This window comes from Ciconia boyciana, chromosome 5 (genome assembly GCF_034638445.1).
Source record: "Ciconia boyciana chromosome 5, ASM3463844v1, whole genome shotgun sequence".
Classification (NCBI taxonomy): Eukaryota; Metazoa; Chordata; class Aves; order Ciconiiformes; family Ciconiidae; genus Ciconia; species Ciconia boyciana.
In genome coordinates this window covers 10,471,729-10,494,161 of record NC_132938.1, presented here as the reverse complement: position 1 = coordinate 10,494,161, position 22,433 = coordinate 10,471,729, and the positions used below count along the sequence as shown (strand labels likewise).

Here is a 22,433-nt window from a genome sequence, read left to right as displayed (position 1 = left end):
GATGCCATGAAAAGTGTCTATGCTTGCAAGTCCCATCTTGTTATTTTATCTTCCTTTGAACCTAAAACCATCTGTCTCATCTTACAAAAAACTAAAAGTATCAGAATCACAATTTATGCCATGCTTAAATCTGTAAAAACATACTAGAAAAATATATATCAACTACCATACTGAAATTCACAATAAATTAAAGATATTGCCCTTTGGGGTGCAAGGGTGCGCGGGGGGCAGGGAATAGAAGCCTAAAGCTGCACTTTTATCCAACTGTCAAACTTTACTTCGTAAACTATAGTGACACTATTTGTACAAATGGGCAGCCTCAGCTGATGAGCTGTTTCCCCACAGCGTCACAAAGAGAGAAAAAAATCATTTCCAGAATAAAACGAAACATTAGTTTTGTTCATTAAAATAAATAAATTATATTTAAGCTTAACAGAGGGAGAGTAAGTTAAAATAGGATTTAGCATAGAAATATTACAGCTTACTTAGCATACTAAAAAAATGACATTTCAGTAAAGCAATGGTGAAGACAGGAAGAATCAAAGCCCTACGTTTTAAAGTAAAAAATGAAATACAAATCACAAGGCTGCAAACCGTGACATAAGCTTGTGTTCATCTTGTTTGTAATTGTATCTTCATTCTTCTCTTAGAGAAAAATGTTTTTAAACAGAACCCAACAAACTACAATAAGTATGAGGCTCTATGCTCTTAAATTGTGTGTAACCAAGAAACTACAGCATGCCTATACTTGTGCAACCAGTTACCTGGCTAAATAAGACCATTTATTCAGATTAAAGCCAGCAGCAATTAGTATCCTTATCTTCTTTGTATTTTGCATTGCATTGATCTGAGATACTGCATGTAAATTGAAAAATATGTTATTAGAAATTGGTTATTTTTTAAGAAGTATCACTGTGCACATGATAATTCTGTAACTTCTTCCCTTTCATCTTATTCAAATAATTATTCATACTTTACATTTCCAATTGTCAGAATTTTTCAATCCCTAGCTCCAAATCAAGGAATTTCACATCTTAAGGGAACATTAAAAAAAGTCAGAGGCAGTGACAAGTGTCTCGTGCTATATTTGCAACCGAACATCCTTTCTGAGATTATTTCTCCATCAAGATTTGGCAGCGAACGGGGAGAAGGATTTGGTTATACCAATGGCTTATGCTCATCCCTAAGACTGTGAAAAGGAAACATAATTCCAAGAGGCATCACACTGTTTTCAAGAGACACTGAAAAGCATTAGTGCTGCTTCACAGCCCTCTGGAGGAGACCTCATTTGGTCAACCACCTTCAAGAAATGACTAACTGCAATAGACATGGTGACAGCCAAACAGGGTCGTCAGCAAGAGGCCTGGTTCATTTAACTTAGCAAAGCAATGAAGTTCTCTCTGTGAATACACTGGGGGTAGGCAGAAGACAGGAATTAGACTGAGGACAGGGAAAGCTGAGTAAAATGTCCTGGAATACATTCAAGCTGAAGTAAAAGACTATCAGTCCCAGCATGAAGGATGTAAAGCATTACTGAAGATAGGGATAGTGAAGATCTACTTCAAATGAAGTTGAATCAGTTAATGAAAGGCATTTTATGGTATTTCTACAGATAGGCAGTACCAAAAACACTGCCCAGATGCCTTCACATTTTTATCACCATTCACATGACAAAGCTTTGCAGTTGCCCAAATATATTTGCAACTCAATTGTAATATATGACCTGTCTTGGTCTTCTGGGTGTTTTTTTAAATTCTATTTGTGGCAGGGGAGATGAAGGGAAATTTGCCTACAGTAGTTTTTATAAGGCTCTTCTATATCTTTTAACACTGCATTTAAAATAAAAAGCAGAAAAAAAATAGTATTTTAAGTTTTTTTGTAATGGTATGGACAATTTGCAAGATAAAGCAAACTTGAAAACCTGAAACCAAATTAAAATCAAGTTTAATATTAAGCCATAAGGGGAGGAGGAGGAAATCATGTCTTTTACTGGTTGAAGTATAGTAATTAATTATATTTAAAGAGTTTTCTGCACAGAATTAAATGCTATTCCCTAGTTGACAAGGGAAATGGCAGCAGGTATACAAAATAACAGAACTAATTTAAGTGCAGACAAGCTTAGACTTGAGTGAAAAAAGACTTGGGTCTGTAATACCCAGATGTGCAGGCACCAAGAACCCATGCTCTCCAGAGCAAAAAGGGAGGGAAGGAGATTTTGTTTTAATTACATACATCACAAATTCTTTAGGAGCACATATCCCACACACAGTACTTCCCTTCTTTGTAGACAAATATGACACAGCATAACAGAGCCAATCCACCTCCTACCAGGATTCTGCCTTTCCTGTACTAGAAAAATGTTCAACGTTTTTCCAGCAATTACGCAGCCACATGTGCTAAAAAAAAAATAATACCAAAAGCTAATAATGAAGATGATTCAAGCATTTCTTTTCCCCAATACAATGGCCAAAAGTGTTCTGAGCAGGTAGTTAAAATGCCCCAAAATTCTCTCAACTAGCCCTGACAGGTAACAACCATGCATATACATTTTTTTCCTAGTAGAGAGTTGTTAGAGATTTAATCTGTTGTTTATACTTCAATCCTGAACAGAAATATGTAAAATTAATAGGATTATGCAAAACAAAAAAACCCCAAAACGTGCCAGCACTTTCCCTATGAACAGCAAGAAGCATTCATCCAAAGGCAAGTTTAAGATGCGTAAGACAACATTTAGGAATTAATTACTTGACTATGTAACTTCAATGATACAACTGTAGGTGCTCTACTACAGGAATTATGTTACAAGAAAATGACCTCACCTGGTAACTGGTAAAGGGTTAAACATACTCACTCTTGACAGCAAAATCTCCTAGAATGTTAAGTAAAGTCACGCATGGGAGAGGGCATTTTCAGAAGAATCCACCAAATACAATTTCCAAAACTAGCCCTGTTTTTCCCATAACAGAGAAACAGAACTGTCAGGCAAATTGCATACACTCTCCTCGGACATGACACAGACAATACAAGGCAGAGAAATAACTCTCCAATTCTAAGCCCCTTCAATTCTGCAAAAATCAGCATCTAAAAAGCAGAGTCCTAGTTTAATAGCTAGACTTAAGAGCAATCAGCAAAATTACAGGAGAAGATGCAGCAAGTAAGCTTTATCATCAGAACTGCATTCAAAGGTTATGTTTCTAACAAATTACTATAAAGTTAATAAAATCACAAGTTAAGCTAATATCCACAGCAGATTACCTCAGTCCTTGCATTTCATTATCCCCAAACTGCCCAGCTCTAGACGCTCACCGTACATGCATATATCACATCATGTATTAAATTTCTTATAGCCACATAATATACACTACTGAAACATAACACATGGTGTGCTTCAGCTACCGCTATGGGAGGGACCAGAAATTTACTGAATTAACTGAGGAAATATGTAAAGCTTGAAGTCCTTTGACCCAAGCACCTGATTTACCGCTGCAACTTAAGAGGAGATCCAAGAATCCAGAGGAGTCTATTCAGCTGTGCCTCACTTAAAAGGCAGGGGTGCTAACAGCAGGAAGCCAACCATGATCCCAACATACATAACCAGAACAAAAAAGGAAAGTGGCATCTCTAAAAGCCCACCTGAAATGTTCCCTGACGCAAAGGTGTAAGGGCTATATCCAGACAGCAAGCCAAACCTAAGTCGTGGACTGGATTTGTAGGAACAGTTGCTTCCTATACTGAGGAAGATCACAGGGAAAACATCCAGTGCAATAAATTTTTCATTACAGATTGTCTTAGAAAGTAGATTTGGGGGTTTGGGTGTGGGTTTTGTTTTTGGGGGGTAGGGTGTTAAGGAGAAGCAGGAGGCAGCTGAGCTGAGACATCTGTGATTGTGATGTCTTTAAGGCGATCTATGAAGAGACTGCCAAAGACAAAGGCAGCTAAACAGCTGTATCAGAGAAAAAGCCATAGAGAACAAGCTGTCTGCTGGCCCTACCTAGGACTGCATACTGCTCCAGTTGTTCTGTGCCTCCTTCAGACCCAAGAAAACAAAAGTGGTTGTCTGAAGCAACTGTTAAGAGGAGCAGAAATCACATCTATCAGGTCTAACCACCAGGCAGATGTGCACCACCTTGAAGGTGTCAGAAAAAGCTGTTCAATGTTAATTCATCATACCAACTACTGTTCATGGCTGCTTATCCACATGGGTACTAGTTATACTGCTAACAATGGCCAAGAATGAATAAGAAGCTCCCAATCAGTCCTCCATATCCTAACACTGTCAAGAACAAACTCATCCTGCAGACAACCCCATGTCTTTGAAAATGGTATCAGAGGGCAGCTTTGGCTTCTCTGATCATGTGATGAGGTTCCACATGCTGGTAGGTGAGAATGTGGAAGATTTCAAGGAATTAACACACAAAAGAAGCTCCTTCTGCTTGCTAACTTGAGTGAAGAATATTTTACACTAGGATCACAACCAAAACAACAAGAGTCAAAACACGATATACCAGGGCAACCTGAACAGAAGCCTAGAGGTAAGAACAAGTAATTATTCACACAAAGTTCATAAGAAACAAGCAACCAATCCATCAGTCTGGGAGGTATGCATACTAATGTATGAAGCATAAGAAAAGGAGCTAGAATTCTCTGAACTTGATCAAGACTATGATCTACTCCATAACAGTCCATTCCCAGCTGGAATCCTAACAGAAAGAGGATACAGTTAGTTCACAGCAAAAAACCAAACCAAAACAAAACCAAAAAAACCAAACAACAAAACAAAACAAGCAAATCCAAGTGCCCAGGAGTGTTATGCTCTATATCTTAAGGATGTAAGCATCACAAATGCAGAGAGAGATATCTTGGAAGTCTACAAATAATAAAAGAAGGAAAGCACACGAGTGCTATCAAGCTGCAAGCTTACTACAGACCATCAAAAACGGTGGACAGACAGATAATACCTTTTCTGAGCAGACAGAAGAGTGAAGAAAAGCATAGGACTTCTTGTTACTAAGGAGATACTAAGAACCTAGGCACCTACTGGGAACAGAACATAGCAGAACTCCAGCGAGAGTTCAAGGAACTTACTTTTTTAAAACATAGAACGCAATGACAGACTCTTCCTTTAGCTGTAGCCAGCAAGAAAGAAGTGGTTGACAGTAAACAATGAGAGACAGTTTCATTGGAAGTGAATCGTCAAGTCAACAGTTACTGAAGAGGGAAAGGAAGGAAGAACAGCAAGAGACAGATTTAACATCACTAAATAAGAGCTCGCAGAAGGCAAGTCTAAGACAAGGAGGAGCTAATTCTCAAATGACACAATAGATACAAACAAATTCAAGAAAACCAAGCACAGCAAGAGAGCAGAAAACATAGCAAGAGAATAATGACTCAGAAAAAGCACACAGAAAGGGAATAACAAGCATAACAATGGCAAGAGAATTCAGGGGACAATTTGAAAAGGCTAAAGGCATAAAATGAAATAATTCTCCCAAAACAGCTTGAAGCTACTAAGAAATCATTCTATCAGTACGCTACTAATAATAAGAGAATTTGTCCATTACTGAAGAGGGAAAACAGATTAATGAGCAAGTCCTCACTAAAGAGATCAACTACAAGCAGGTGACTAGCACAATTAGCACAAACAAATGGGTAAAAATACCCATCCAGAGTTGGCCTATTATTGGAAATAGCCATACTTACATTTTTTTTCCAAGTTGGCTAGATCTGATAACATTCAACCAAGTTGCTCAGGAAATCCTCTGAGCCATCTTAAAATCAATAATCCTATCTTTGAAAACTCATGGAGGATGCCTGAGATATCAGAAGCTTCAAAAAAGGTGAACCCTTTCTTTAAAGCAAACAAACAACCTCACCCCTCAAAAAAACCCCAAACCAAACACACCAAAAACTGAGGGAGAAAAAAGGGATGGTGAAGGGCAGAAACACCTGAGGAATAATAATGGCTTGTCGTCAGTTCCCAGAAAAGTTAGTCAAATGTATTCAAGCAAGTCTTTTGAAGCACTTAGATGATACAGAGCAGAGGAGCAGTCACCTTGGTTTTGTCAAAAACAAGCCATGTCAAACCAGTACAAATTTATTCCATGACAGAGTTACACAGGGGAGAAAGAATAAGTGTCATGATTTACTTGATTAATGTTCGTGACAGTCTTTATTACTGAGAATTTCTTATAGCCAAACTAAAAAGCAAGATCTTGATAGAACCAGCATGAATTTCCAAATAGGCATAGGTGACTATATGCAAAAGAGGAGTCAACAAGGTCAGACTGTTGGAAAAAAGCTAAGCTATACATCCTAAGGTAGCATTATGTGACACATGACATAATCCTTCCACCTAATACTGCTCCAGTAAGTCTCAGAGGGACAACTGCAACTCATTCTGAACACAGGTCTTCAAGCCAGACAGGAACAGCTGGAGAAAAGCCACAAGAGAACAACTACCAGACATAGACAATATTACCTGCCAGGAAAGGCTGAAAGAACTGGGGACACCAAGCTTACCGATGAGAATACTGAGGGGAGAAAGAGTCAGTTCTCTGTATCCACAGCAAACGAGCAATAAAATGTTTGAATTGCAGCAAGAGAGATTTCTATGCAATAGAAAATTCACAGCAAAGTATTTAAGAACAAAGATAGCCTGCTTGGTGAGGTTGTGGAGTCTCCATCAACGAGGTCATTTTAAGGGCACGTTAGACAAACAAGTGACAAAAGTATAATCCATGCTGTCTCCACTGGCCAGAAGACGGATAAATGAATGAGATAAAAACAAGGATGGAATGAAACTTGAAGTCAAGATTTTATAGCACTGATAAGAGATTCTGGAATATTACATTCAGCTCTGGTATCAAACTTAAGGAGATAGTTTAAAAAGTGCAGAAGGAACCAAAGAACCACCTGAGAGGCAGCGCACACGCTTAGAATAATTAAGAGTCTAATGAGTTTTGATTATGAAAGAGGAAGTCAAGGGGTAATTCTGTTACAGTAAACAAGTACCTTCTCAAGAATAAAACATCAGGTTCTAATGGACTCTTTAACAAAAACAACCCCCAAACCACACCCAAGAACCATGGGCTATTTAACAAGGATACCTTTGTAACAGAACAAAATTAAACATAGGTGTTTCAGCAAGATTGTAGCAAAGCATTTTTGCACAGAGTAAGAAGCTATTTTAGACTAGCAGCAAGTCTGGCTTACTTGGCTAGCATGCGATTTAAAAGGTAAAGCAAGCAGAGTTAAATTAGCATGGTTATGAGAACTACTCTAAAAGATGGTTGCTTGGATTTATGTCTACTTCCTAGAGCACAATTACAAAAAAAAAAACCAACAACCAACCAAAACAAAAAACACAACCTTAAAGAAAAAGAATTGTATTTTTCAGACAAATCATCTACCTTTTAATATGTATCAAGGTAGATAATTACCAATACTGTTGTCTGTTAATATTTTAAAAGAAGATAAAAAGCTCTATAATCAGAAGAGTCTACCTAAGACAATTCACAAAAGGAAGAAGCAGGGCCACAAAGCTCAAACTCCCCGGTAGCTACCCAGCCTCTGACACACCACTGTGCTCAGACAGCCTGCCTGCTCAGCGCCTGATCACCAGTTACCCAAACACATGCTCTGCCTCATGAATGTACAAGTGAGATTAGGAAGATGGGAAAAAAAAAAAGCCAAATTAGAAGGATAAATCCACATATAGCCACCCTTTACGCCTTTCCCACCACTATTTTCTGGCGTTACAGTGGAGTTGTAAGCCTATCCAATGTACTTTCCTTCCAAGCAGGCCAACTAGATCAGGATGTCTGACCACAAAGAGGGCTGGCTTTCCAGAAAGAGGAGCTACAGTCATCCTCCCTCTCCACCAGTGTCAATCAAATTTTGCTTAAGAGGAAAGGAAGAATCACAACAACATATTGGAGGGGCAGATGCAACAGGTGCCAGAAAGACGACATCTTCCAGTGATCCATGGTTTAACCAAAGGGATTCGTGCTCCACTAAACCCCAGTAAACCCCACTAAGCAGACACACCTACAAAAGAAATAATCATCAGACATAACACCTCCCTGACCACATACTAACACTTATTAATAGATTATTCCTATACTTATCCAAACTCTCTCATGTCAGAGACAGCCTCCCTATGAAATATGCATTTTGGTGAAAAAGATTAAGATGAGGACACTAAAAATTTACTAGCCATAAATACAAAGCCTTAAAGGCATCAATAAAGGCAGACTCCATTGCATCAACTTTTTTTGTGCTGATCATGAGTTAATAAAAACACTAAAAAAAACTTTACTGTAACTTCAAAAAGTTAAATTACTCAAGCAAACTATACAAAACAATATCTTTGTGGCAGAAGTGTCATAGATAGGACAATGCAAGCAAAATAAAACAGTGAAGACTAACTTCTTGCTATAAAAAAAAAGAAATATATGAGTCTCAAAGAAACCATAGAAAATTCTTTTCTTATGGGAATAATTCATCCCTAACTCAGGAAAACAATTAAAATGTAAAAATACAATTATTTGGGAATGATTTTTTTAATATTAGGGCAATACCTCAAGTATCCTTGTATTACAACATTGCACACTATGTATCAGCCATTTCGCCAAGCCAAGACTTCATGGAAAAAGCTAGTGATAGGGATGTCGACTTTCGCAGGATTATCATAAATATTAACAGGGTTGGGATTAACTTTCTTTAACAGATTTTTTAGTGTCTTCAGTATAAGGGAGGTCTAACACTGGTTAAAATCCTCTAGGCTTTAACAGAAAACAGACACGGACTACCATAGACTTTTGCAGCTTAGCTGTCAAATTGTCAGGAATACCTTATTGACTGAGAGGACAAGCCGATCTCACTAACAGGTAACATCATTAGGTGCAACCCACTGACTTCAGAGTTTGTTTCAGAACTGGCTTCATTTAGACAAATACTCATTTCTATGTCCTTAGTCAAAAGCCACAAAGGCAAGCACACATTCAGACTTCTATTTGAAAGCTCTACTTGTACTTAAGGAATAAATTCCCACAGGCCATTACTAGTAATATTTTAACAAATTCATGGGGACCAGAACAATCCCCTAAACCTTACACAAACACTAGATTTTTCACCTGATTAAAAATGAAAACATAGGCTCAGAATGACTTTAAATATTGACAAAATTCATTCTTCTTTCTCTTCATTCTTATTATGAAGACATAAGATACAGCCATCAAGTTTAGAAAAAACATGCAACAAGCAGTCTAAATAATATTCAAAGTATGCATGATTGTCATGATTTCCCCATAATTCTGAAAACCAATAAGCTAGGTTGCCAATGACAGCACTTCCAAAAACATTAAATAATAATTAATATTTAACTTAGTTACTATGCAATGTTTCTCAGTACAAAGTTCCTCCTCCTCCTCCTACATAAGGTTTCAAATTTATAGCTAGTGGAGGATACTGTACAAGTATGGTAGCCTTGTTTCAGGACAGAAAAAAAACACTATAATTTTTTTCCATTGAAAGCATAAGAATCTTTTTTTAAAGCAACATATATCTGAAAATTATGGAAGTTTAATTTTGTCCACTTTTATTCCTGTGGTTCAGACTCTTAGCCAGTTATGACACTAACAAAAAAAAAAACCCCAGTCAGCTTCAGGCTGCTGCTGCAAGCTGTTTCCAATCACAGCAGACACCAGCACAATTCCCTGCAGACTCCCTGAAAAGAAGCGGAGAATGACAGTATAGCAGAGACAAATCTTGGGAGTAGCCAGGAGAAAGAAGTAAAGATAAAATAAAGATGATCACAGATAAAACTGCAAAGTTTCTTCTGACAGTAAAGGAGTATTCTATCTCTTGCTGAGTGACAAAATAAAACCTTAATTCATCTGAAGCCTATTCCAGTGAAGATTTGGGTTTCAACTACACGTTATCTATAGTCACATAGATAAGTTATGGCCATTAAAATAACGTGGTGAAAGACTTCTAGTGAACCTAAGCTAAACCACTAACTTGCCATCTGTTGTGGCAGCAGCTTATTGAAGATAAGCAGCCTGGAAGCATTACGGCAATTAAGAAATCTTTTGGTCATTAACTCCACACCAATTAAACACTAAAGGCTGGCAAAACTGCACTGTGGCTCAGAACTGCTTTTTAAGGCAAACTCTTCTGTTCCCAATGACTGGTTTCACTATGAGACCCAGTGTGGCAAAGAACCTTTAAACATTTACTCAGGCACTTCTTTGTCCATCAGCAGCCCTAACACATAGGTATGTGTTCTCCTAATCCAAAAAAAGGTACATGCACATAAAGTATTTACTTGTGCTGGTTTTGGCTGTGATAGAGTTAATTTTCTTCATAGTAGCTAGTATGGGGCTATGTTTTGGATTTGTGCTGAAAACAGTGTTGATAATTCAGGGATGTTTTAGTTATTGCTGAGCAGTGCTTACACAGTCAAGGCCTTTGCTGCTCCTCACCCCACTCCACCAGTGAGTAGGCTGGGGGTGCACAAGAAGCTGGGAGGGGACATGGCTGGGACAGCTGACACCAACTGACCAAAGGGCTATTCCATACCATATGACATCATGCTCAGCATATAAAGCTGGGGGGAGAAGAAGGAAGGGCGGGACGTTTGGTGTGATGGCATTTGTCTTCCCAAGTAACTGTTACGCGTGATGGAGCCCTGCTTTCCTGGAGATGGCTGAACACCTGCCTGTTGATGGGAAGGAGTGAATGAATTCCTTGTTTTGCTTTGCTTGTGTGTGCGGCTTTTGCTTTACCTATTAAACTGTCTTTATCTCAACCCTCGAGTTTTCTCACTTCTACTCTTCTGATTCTCTCCCCCATCCCACTGTGGGGGACTGAGCGAGCAGCTGTGTGGTGCTTAGTTGCCAGCTGGGGTTAAACCACAACATTACTTCATGCCTACACTTACATAGCAACATCATGAATCCACATTCAAAAATGCCGTGTTTTAAAAAGCTTGGATACATGCACACACATGTATAAGCATGCACACACACTTCTCACTCACTCATCTGTCCACGAAAGTGTCTCTGGGCTTGCGTCAACATTAGTGTTATCCAAATTCAGTGCCTCACATCCATCTCTGAAATACTCCCTACAACAAGTTTGAAATAGTCAACTCTTGGGTTTAATATGGTTATAGAATTTGAAAGAGGTTCCGTAACTTCTTGTAATATGCACAAACTAACCAAAGTCTGCCTGTGAAAACATGTTAACTCAAGGTATTTTTAAAACAGACTGTTAGTTTATTGCACCTAGATCAATGGAAAAACCCACTTAATATTAGAAAATAGCTGAACTACCTTGTATACAATTCAGTGGTAGCACCACCTTCCTAGCTTTGGAAGAGTTCTGCTCTGAGAGCTAAAGCTACTATTTCTGCACATAGAAAAAAAAAAGAAAAAAACAAACTACAAAAAAACAGAAAATAAGCTTTGGCTTTAAAAAAAAAAATCATCTTAGTTTAAAAGCAAAATTACTTTAGTCCCAAAATACAGAAGAAATCCAAAAGTTTGCAGTGCCCACAGTTAGTGCACTGACTCGAACCACATCAACATACAGCTGTTTGCACTAGTTCTCTCTCTTTGAAAAAAGCCTCAAAGAGAAGAAGCGGGTGGCAGAGTGCATTCAAGTCCGGCACCCCTGCCTAAAGCCACTTCTTTTGTTTGTAACAAGCTGTCATTGATGCAGCCTGACAGCACAAAGCTTAAAGCAGAACAGGAGTCAAGGTAGAGCCTTACAGCACTTTGCAGAACATTATGTGTACATTACATTTAATACAGTTTTCAACAAATTTTGGCACTACACACAATGAAATATGCCCTAATAAAGAAATACATAGATTTTAAAGAGTTATGGCTTGCATTAAATAGACTTCTTCCAGAAGGAGGATTCAATTGACAGCCCTCTTTTCTTTCCCTCACCTTACAATGCTGATAATCTAATTAAGTTTATTTTAGATGTCGCTAATGATAGACGCTCAAAACCTATGAACGACATGACCCAAACTTCAAGTTTAGTCAAGTTTAAAACAAAATTGGTTACATAATGTCATGCTCAGTTAATATGTTCAAGAGCCTTTCTTTCATGGACTCACTTGAAACATGCTTAGCCATTTCATAAGGCTAAGCATATTTCATGTAACATCAATAATGTTTGCTCTTTTACAGCTCTTTCTCTCCTTATCCACATTAACTCTTCTCCTCCATCATCCAAGGGGAAAGAAAAAGCCATTTTAGTCTTATTCTATCCTTCCAAAGACCCCATCCTCATTCACTAACCACAGACTTCTCTTAAATTACCAGATCTGTAATTGCCACCTGTTTCTTCTGACAGATGGGGAGAATAAAAGTAGACCAAAAAAGACAAGTGCCTGAGAAAGCAATATTTTGCCACTTACAAAGCATATCCAGATGCTGTTTCTGGGTCTTGTTCAGACCTCAGTCTAGTTGGTAAATATCCAGGTTTACAGCTTCTAAATAGTTGGTGGTGGTACAGAAAGAATGTTTGATGGACATGGCTGAACACTAACTCTTGAGTTATTATGCACCAGCTCTGGCAGAAGCTAGACAGCCATGCTAGCACACAGCTGTGCTAAGTCCACCTGAGAGGTGGATTACTACCATGAATCCAGATCATATATTATCTTAGATGACCAATTTTAGATAAAAGCTGGCTCAGGAGATGGATGGTCCTAACACAACATGCCATATGCACTTCCCCCCTTCCCAATAGCTTTTGGAGTGTTATAACTAAATGAGATTCCCATTACTGTAAACCTCCTTCAGCTTCTGATACTGTAGAGGAACATGCCTACTACTCTGCCCTTTACTCTCCAATACCTTCTTTGGGGAATAATTTCAGTGGTTAGTTCTGCTATGCTTGCAGATTTCCTAAAGGAGGTGAGTGAGATCTTAAGGGGGAAGGAAAAAGAAAACTACACAAAAACACCTCTCAATCATTTCACTGTTGTCCACAGAAGTCTAAGTACTAAAAGCCTTAGCATAGACTTAAGTTGCCAGTGTTTACATTCCTAACTCAGAAAACTACAGATAGTTATGGGTGCATAGAGCCCTTTACATTTTCACAGGACAACTACTGGATTTAATTACTAGAGCTAACTTATCAATCATATAATATTTAATAAACACATATCAATCACTAGAGTTTTATATGCTAGTGATGAATGTATTTATATACAATCTTTAGAAAGCTTACCTCTTCAGCATATTCACAGGTTTGGGACATAAACCAATCCCTGCCCAGTTCTCTACACTGTTTGGTTTTGCTTTAACTTTTAAGCAGAGAAGCTGTTATTTCCAAAAAGAGCAACAACCGGCTTGTGGATCAAAGTGAGCAAAGCTGACATTGCAATGCAAGCCATGACTAAACTAACACTTTTGATAGCGTAGGCATAATTAATATCTAGAAGAATAAAGATGGGCATCTGAAAATTTAGATCTAGAACAGTGAAGTCCCCTGGGCTGCCAGCCGGACACTTCTATCCAGCCTGCTACCTTTCCCTGGAGAAGACAAGGAATAGCTATTTAGAGCAGCAAACACTGCCCCAACAGCTGATCACATCCTCCATCTGTTCGCAGCTCAACACAGACCACTGAACTGCTGCCAAAGCAGTTAAAAAAAAAAAATCCAGCAGCTTTTCCTAAGAGCAACTGCCATCCATGCACACTCCCAGAAATTAGTCCTCACTGCCTATTGCGGCGCAGGGCTCCTGCACCACCAGCAATTCACCTCCCACAGCCATGTTCTAAGACGAGTAGAAGATGAGACCATAAAGGAAGCCCTAAAGCCCAGATGCCATGGCTGACAAGTCTGCTCTAGATCCAGGCAGTCCAAAGCTCTGGACTTCAAAATAATGACTTTTGTAACCCTGTAAAAACTTAATTATTTACCTGGATGATTGTGGTCTCATGTTTTTGAAGTTCCTTCACAAGCAAACAACTTGACAAAGCTACTACAAACCAGTTCAACAGATAGATGTGTTAAAGGAGGACTATTGTAAAGCTCTCCTGTGCACAAGGACTTAACTTTGTGACATTCCACCATAAGTAACACTACAGAGGCATCCGCAACCTATTCTGTTTTATTTCTGTAGGCCTGAGAAGAGACTATGCATAGCAATATTTCATGGAAGTACCCAGAGCTTTTCTTCTGCGAAATGCACAGTGAAGTCAATCTGTTGTTTCCTCCCTATAAACGAGCAAAGCTATTCTTTCAGTTTTAAGAAATGACGCAGGGGGTCACTCATCTCAACCCTTTTGAGCTCCAACTTTTTTTTTTTTTTAAAGGAAGAAACCATAACTGAATAGGCACGTAGAGGCTAAGCATGACCTCCTACAGAGATTTTCCATACTATCCAACTTTGGGCACCCAGCCTGCAGCAAAGTCCCTTGGGGCTTCCTTTAATAAAGGGTGGAGAGAGATGGCCACTCTACAGAGTGATGCACAACAGGAGTGCCTCTCTCTCAGATGTCTGAGTGTGTTCTATCATTACTAGGAGTTTTGAGATAGAGAGAACTACATTTGTGGCTTGTACAACAGAAGGTAAGTTGATTATTTAAGAACATGGTTAAAGTTCACACTCCAATAAAGTTTTTCTCCAGCACTATCACCAGTCCAACATGAACAACTTCTGTTCAACAGCCTCAAACAGGCTTGCAGGCAACCCCGCTAATTTTTCCCCTAAAATTCACTTTGTAAAACAGTGCTCGGACCAACTTCTGCACCACTAAAGCAGCTGTACATTCTATGTAAAAAAAAAAGAAAATATATAGAAAAGATATTAAAAAAGAAAATATGTACTTCAGGGAAACTACTATGTTGCTCAGACCTATCTTTAATACTATTTCTGGTGTGTTTCCTCACACAGCTAGGAGGTGAAGGTCAATAATGTCATAGGCTGCCTCAAATTTTTACAATATAAAATTAAGTCATTCTCGTGTCAAAAAAATAATGGCATATTTATTTTATTGCATTCTCAGACAAGCCTCAATTTGGGCAGTTCCTATAACAACATTAATAGCAGCATCATAAATGTCATTTCCCAGCTGAATTCTTCATTTGCAGCACAAGAAATTTGGAACGAGTAGATTAAGATATTAGCAGAGAAGAGAACTGAACTGCAGCATTCTTCTATACATTTAACTCAAAATTCTCCTTCTGTTTACTAATCCTAGGAAAAGTTCATATATGGAATACTCTTTCTCAAAAGAGAGCAGTCCAAAGGTACCTTGGTCACTATTAAAAAAGTTACCCCAAGAAAGGTAAATGTAGGAACTGTTTTCATTACTTTAATAAAAGAGGATATATGACCTCCTTTCCCACCAGTGAAGGAGCCCCAACAAATATTAAATCTTCTTTGATTACCCAGATCCATATAAACCTGGAACACTGCCTAGCACATCCATGAAGCCCTGTACATCCTAAGCAAAGCAAGTTTATTTCCCAGTTATTTCTCCTAACTTCTCCACAACACATCTTCAGCAGACCTGTATTTGTTAAGGGCCACCCTCGCTACACATACATCAAGGACTAAACATTAGTCTTGTAGGGACCAAACACCACCAAATTGAATTTCCACATCCACTCAGCTCTCCTTGCCAGGCAAGAAGAAGAGAGTAAGCCCGGCTCCCTTCCTTACACAGACTGTAAAGGAAAAAGGACCTGAGGGCTACCCTCAAGATGGGATACCACTACAAAAGGATAAATGCCATAACCCAGAAAAGAATGTGATGTTAAATACCTAAATGAAGCTTCAGGTACTGTTTGGGATAAAAAAAGAATAAAAAATTGCAGGACAAGAACTGGACAAGAACCCTGAATATTCTCTAATATGCACCTATTTCAGAACTAACTTTTCACATTAATCTAGTTCCAAATTAAATCAACAAGGTTTCCTTTTCACAGTCAGGAAACAAAATTTTGCAGGAGCAGGTAGTCACTATTTTTTTGAGAGTAAAAGATTTCCCTCTCTCAATCTCTCTCAACCATTTTGCAATCAATACAGCAAGAAAAAAAAATCCTTTGCCTTCACATCCAGAATCAAATGTCTCATAACAAAGCCATAGGAGGATCCTTAGCTACCACAGATTAGACACCGCTGAACCAGATGCCATTTTTTTGGACACACTTTCCACATGTTTCATTTAACAATTCACAACCGATTATTCTCATTACCAGTTGACCATGATATAGCAGGTGCAGGAGGTGGGGGAGAAATGGAGCACAAGGGATTGGATATATGTCAAGGTCATGAGTACACACAGGCATACACTTCCCAGGAGCAGTATTACAAGATCTGAATGAACCGCTAATATGTGTGCCTGTGGTCTCAGGTCTATTAGCTGAAAAATGCCTTAACTGATCATGGGAAGAAGCTAAGAAAGAGCTATTAATGTGAATGTTATGCAACCATTAAGCTTGTTTTAAAGTTTGAAATGTTCTAGTTAGATTCGTTTAAGTCACAACAGATTCTCTTTCTAAATTAGCAAGTTAACTCAACCATACCACCTAAACCCAATTCTAATAGTTTCATCCCATTCTGTTACATCTCCTTGTTTTAAAAAAAGCAAGCAGAGCATAAGCTCTTCAGGGCAGGGACTGCATTTAGTCAGAGGAACAAATGTGCTACCAGACTGTCAAAAATACTTATTTTTTTATCAAGTGTTATGAGTGTTTAGAAGTACCAGCTTCCTCAGCCTGAAGAGTAGAGGTTACAATACTATTTATTGGAATTTATGTAGTTTAACTGAGCCTTGACAAAAATTGGCCAAAATAAGTTTGCTTTTGGAGAGAAGAAGGCCCTACATAAAAGTACAAAAGCTAGCTATTTGCTGAACTTCTGAGTTCCTGACAAAGCTCCCCTTTTGTATACTATTTCTTTTGAATGTTTGAATCATGGAGGGGGAAGAGAGAAAAGGCAAAATCTCAAACAACAAATCAAGCACAGATATCAGTAAACTGCAATTAACTACAAAGCTGCTGAAAAAATTGGTCTAAAAGGTGGCAATATATGGTCTGCTATGTATGGAAGCTCTATTTAAAAGCAGTATCTCAAAATAAAGGAATAGTCCAGTGAAATATTTTATGAAAATTCTACAACAGACAGCTCTCAAACGTAATAAGATTTACTACACTTGACAGACAAACAATACTTTGAAAAAATGCAAGTGAGAGAATTGTAAAATGGCTACTAAATTACTCCCCTTAATAACACAAGATCAGTCAGGCCTGTAACAAAAACTACTGCTGTAGCTGATCAGCCACTGACATAAAACTCTTCACTCCAAAGTACCTGAACATATTAAGGAACAGACAATTGTACTACAGCGTATCTATGAGTTATGCAGTGGTTGATAAAGATAATCAAATGCATCTCAACATCAATAATCCAACTGTCAGTCAAAAATTAATAGAATAAAATTATGAAGGCCTGACACAATACATTACTTAATTAAAAAAAAAAAATGAAAGCAAGATCTATTCCTTTAAATATATACATTAAACTTCCAAATATTTATTTTATTTTCTGGTTACAAATTACTATTATTTATGGGATACTTGACTCTTCATAACATTGTTGTAAATAGTTTTATAGTTCTGTAAGGAAAAAAATACAACTCTAGGGAGGTCCTGCAGCAGCACCACACAACTCAAAGACTTTGTTTCCAGTTCCAGTTAAAGTGGACACAGTTACAGGTTTCCAAAACCTGGATACTCCCTTGCACTGACACACTGGCAAAGCATCCTTAATTTCACTATCATTCTAAAACACCTGACAGTGCTAGAGAGGATGAATTCAGATGCTATAAAGCATGCGCATGGGGCAATGTAGTTTCCAGGAAGATTCCATTAGGAGCTGCCCACTTGCACCCCAGAACAAGACTTAGCATGTACTCTAATGCGGAATTTAGCCTACAGTCTTAAAAAAACTCCAGATAAGATGTATAAAAACCTCAATTAAAATATATTTGTTAGCTCTAACAGGCTTAGCTAGAATTTCAATACTGGCACATGTGCTTTTAGTTGCAACCATAAATATAGCCATTTTAAAACTCTGTTCAACCTGTTTTATAAAGCATGTTGAAAGTATACCTCATTCCAAACAATTATTGACACACAAGAATGCAGAGCACACACAGGATCATTCCTTAAACATCTTGCTTCACTCTACATTTTAGACAAGTTTTGGAAGAAGCATCTAATAGAACATTAGTAGAAGGATGTGCCCACCACATCCAGAATGGATGCCCTAAAACCAGGAAAGTGGCGAAAGCTGGAAACAGAAAGCATGCAAACAAGTAGAAAATATTATGCTGTGCCGCAAATACTAATTTCTGGGGGTTTTTTATATTTTTTATATTTTCAGAGATTAAATATTCAAGTTTGTCCAGCAGAGAATTGGCTGATGATTTATCTTACCCACTAACGGGAACTTTACAATATTCTGTGCAAGATGAAAGTAAAGCAACTCTGGATACTACTTTACAGCTATTAGTGCGCTGCTTACTCTCCATCCAGCCAAAACAAATATTGCACCTAATTTAGAAGTGATCAGTCATGTAAAATACACAGTTCTCTTTCTCAACTTCATCCAGAAACAACATATGCTACTCTTGCACTCAAAGAACGAAGTCTTGTTTTGACCATGTACCCTTAACTAACAAATTATTAACCATTAAGGAGATCACATTTTCATGTAAGTAATAGTCATGTAATGATGCTTTGAGATTTCTTCTTTGCTTTCATCTTTGAAACAAGATTATCAGTTAACTTTTAAGTACTGGCAACTTTCATGTGTCACCACCATTGGAAAGGTATTGAAAATGTCAAGAAAAAGGTCGCTGAAAGCAGAATGGAGGAAGTAACACCAACTTTAAAAGACTATAATAGAGTATAAGCATTTACCTTTCAGAAACTGAGCACAGGGATTTATCTATCCTCAAAATCTAATTCTAATATGTTTACTGTTTGATTAAATAAGATCCGTGTTGCAGGTTTATTCTAGCTTAACTAACTGATCTAACTGACTTCTTATTCCCCGTTTGTCCATCAGTCTTCAGAACCACTTGTACCACACTGTTAAATGAAATGGAAACATTTGACAAATTGCATACACATCTAAGTACAAGCAAAAAAGATCAATTAAGACAAAGTTACAAATGCATTCAAAATAACATGTTGTGCATACTTATAAGAGTATGAATAATATATCAGTACATGTAATAAACAGAAGTATTTTCCCAGAAATTTAGTGCTGAAATACTGTATTTAATTTTGAAGATATGACTTATACTTTCCAAGTGAAGACTCCTGAAGACTGAGAAATTTTATTAGTAACTACCTAGTCTGAAAGAAAGAAGAAACATGAAGTAGGAAGACTAGCAGTGATGTTGCCCTCTTAAGATGAATTTCAGAAAAAGATCTGATACAGTGCAATTAGGTTAGAACCAAAGACTACACGTAACCACAAGACACAAACATATGAAAATATCAGGGATAGTGGAGCCTTCGTTATTTGAATCACATCAATGTCCCATTCTGTGTATCACACTGCTTGTTTTATTTCCCTTGGCATTATCATGTCTATTCCAACAATAGCAAGGAACCCGTGCGTGGAAGAGCTTGCAATCTAAGATGTAAAACAAAACAAGATGCATCTTCCTGCTAGAGATTTAACTAGAACAGAGTTTAGTGATGATTTGCAAAGTTACAAATAAAAACTTGCACACCTCTTTGCCATTATGCACATCATTCTTCTGGATATCTAAATCACGTAAGGGCTACTGTCCCAAAACGAAATTATGCCTGAAATAAGTGTCAGATTAGAACAGACATACAGAAATGGTTATTCTAAAGCACTGTGGATTTTGGGTCACCAAGTATGAGAGTGTAGAAAGACAAGTTTTAAAGAGGGGGAAAAAAAGTTAATCTAAATCATCGAATTGCTTGTTGACCTAGCAAAATAGATGGGCACAAAATTACATGGAGAACAAAAAACCCCATTTGTTACATCACGGTATTTCAGACACCCTACGTCACAAAAGCCATTTCTTCTATTTCCCCTTCACATGTACAACAACTTTATGAGAGCGAGAGAGGAAACAGAGCAGGCTGTATGACATATACATGGAAGTCTGAAGATGCTGTCAGCAGGAAATGCTTTTGTAAATATGATACCTAAACGCAAGCTTTGTGTAGATAACAAAAAAATTGGGGTAACCTTCATGAGAAAAAGGAACGTAACTTATTTACTCTTTTGTCACTTGAGCCAGTAGGATACCTTTCTAAAGGCCTAATCCTTGAGCAATTTTTCTTGAAAAAAAAGACCAGTTAAACCACACAATCTGCTCCCAATAAATTTCACCATATTATGAAATAATGTAACAGATCTAAATTATTCTGAGGCACCAGAGTGCAAACCACAGCCCAAGCTACAATGAACCTCTTACGCTTAACGAAGTTGTCTACTGCAAAAAGGCCTCCAATATTAATGGGAAAAAAATATACACAAAGGTCTATTTTTGCTTTTTCACGGCCTGCCCACCTATTTCTTACATCTCCTCCATTAAGGTGGGGCCCGAGCCCGACGACCCCCGAGGATGGGGACCCTGGAGCTGCCTCCTGCCGGGATTTCAGGAGAAACCCCAGGACGACACGGCCCGAGCAGCCTGCGCTGCCCTTCCCCCACAAAGGGTGGGGAGCCGGGGACACTGCCCAGCCCCACCGCCCCGCCACGCAGGGCAGCGCCGCGGCCCCCCGCCGCTGCGAGGGGCCCAGCACTCGCTTCCCCCGCCCCGCTGAGGCCCCAGGGCCCGCACCCGCCGAAAAGGGCAGGAGGAGAGGGCGGATGGCGCGGTGGCAGCCCCGGCTGCCAGCGCCGCCCGCCCGGGTGGGTGTGTGCCGGGCCCGCCGCAGCAGGATGTCAGCGCCGCCCGCCTTGGCCCCCCCCTCACCTCGCCGTGTCCCGCCGCGGCCCCGCCGCCGCCCAGGGCTCCGTTGCCGGCGGCCGTCGCCGGCGCTGTCAGCAGGCCGCCCACCGCGCTCGACGAGGCGGCGGCCGCCTGGGTCGCAGCCCGCAGAGGAGCCGCTCCCGCCGCCGCCCCGGCCTTGCCCAGGCCGCCGGCGCCGCCGCCGCCGCTGGGTCCCGGCCCGCCGGTGCTGCTGAGGCCGCCGCCCCGCTTGTTCTTCCGGCGCTTGGCTCCGCGCTTGGCGTCGGCCGGACTCATCGTGCCTGACACCCGGGCAAGGGAGGAGGGAGCGGGGGGGAGGAGGAGGAGAAGGAGGAGGAGGAGGAGGGGAAGGGGCGCGGGGCCGCCGCGAGCGCCCGGGAGCGGAGGGGACGGGCAGGGCCGGGGCACGGGCCACCCCGGGTGCCGAGGAGCGGAGCGCACCGACTGTCACAGCAACGGGGACTCCCTCGGCCCCAGCGCCGCTGACCAGAGTTACCGTCCAATATGGCGGACACAAGGGGAAAGTGATCCCCCTTTACGTCGGGGGGCTCCCCCTTGCGCTGACGGGAACCTGCCCCGCGGGGCACGCTGGGATGCGTAGTTCCCGGGCGGCGACACAGCCCGTCGCTGAGGGGGACAGCGGACTACAACTCCCGGCGTGCAGTGCGAGGCCCGCCTGGGCGCGGCCGGTGAGCTCATCCGTTCCCGCGGTGCCCTCTGGGAGCTGTAGTCCCCCCCGCCGCCGTAAGCCCCGCCGGCCGACGTTGCCACCCTGGTCAAGGGACTACACCGCCGCCCAGGAGCCGGCGAGCACCACGTGACGCGCGCCCCCGCGCCTTAAAGGGGCCGCAGCTGCCGGTCGCTCCCGCAGGGGGCTGAGGCGCCACGAGCCGCGTTCTTGCAGAGCGGCGGGTGGGCTGCGGCCCCTTCCGCGGGGGCTAGCCGCTCTGCGAGAACACAGCCCCTCGATGTGGGACTGCTTTGGCGTCGCATGTTGCTCGGTGCGACCGGCTTTGTGGGGCCTTCGCCCCCTGCCGCAGCCCTCGGCACCCCACAAACGCCGCCTTCCCCAAATGCTGGGCAGGGCAGGCTGACAATGGAGGTTACGCCCCTCAGGCCGGTGGCTGAGGGCCCTGCTTCCCCCCGAAGAGCCCCGAGGCCTTTGCTCATGAGGGAAGTGGGCCTCGGCTGTGGGGCTCCTCGCTCCTGAGTTGCCGGCCTCTGGGTTAGGCCGAAGGAAGCTCTCCTAACTCCATCGACCACAGCAGCCGGGCTACTGCCCTACCATCATCACTTGCCCGCGGGTTATAAACCGCTGCCGCAATTGCCATCATTTCCCCAGGTTGTTCTCCACAATGCACAATCACGCATGCGGGCCCAGGAAAGATGAAACCCTGTAGCGCTGGGCTTTGACGTGAGTGGGCAGTG

The 22,433-nt window shown here is 40.7% G+C and overlaps 1 protein-coding gene across 4 annotated transcripts in view; it reads right to left on the bottom strand.

The window, feature by feature from the left end:
- Nucleotides 1-21,547, bottom strand: part of FAM193A (family with sequence similarity 193 member A) — an 81,832-nt gene extending 60,285 nt beyond the window's left edge. For 3 of the 4 annotated variants that reach the window (XM_072862367.1, XM_072862369.1, XM_072862368.1), the window contains exon 1: nucleotides 21,009-21,546. In XM_072862367.1, coding sequence (XP_072718468.1) covers nucleotides 21,009-21,281 — 273 coding nt within the window. In that variant the 5' untranslated portion in view covers nucleotides 21,282-21,546. Of the gene's footprint in view, nucleotides 1-21,008 lie in introns of all 4 variants that reach the window. The other variant, XR_012042646.1, reaches the window with a different exon arrangement.
- Nucleotides 21,548-22,433: the final 886 nt, after the last annotated feature.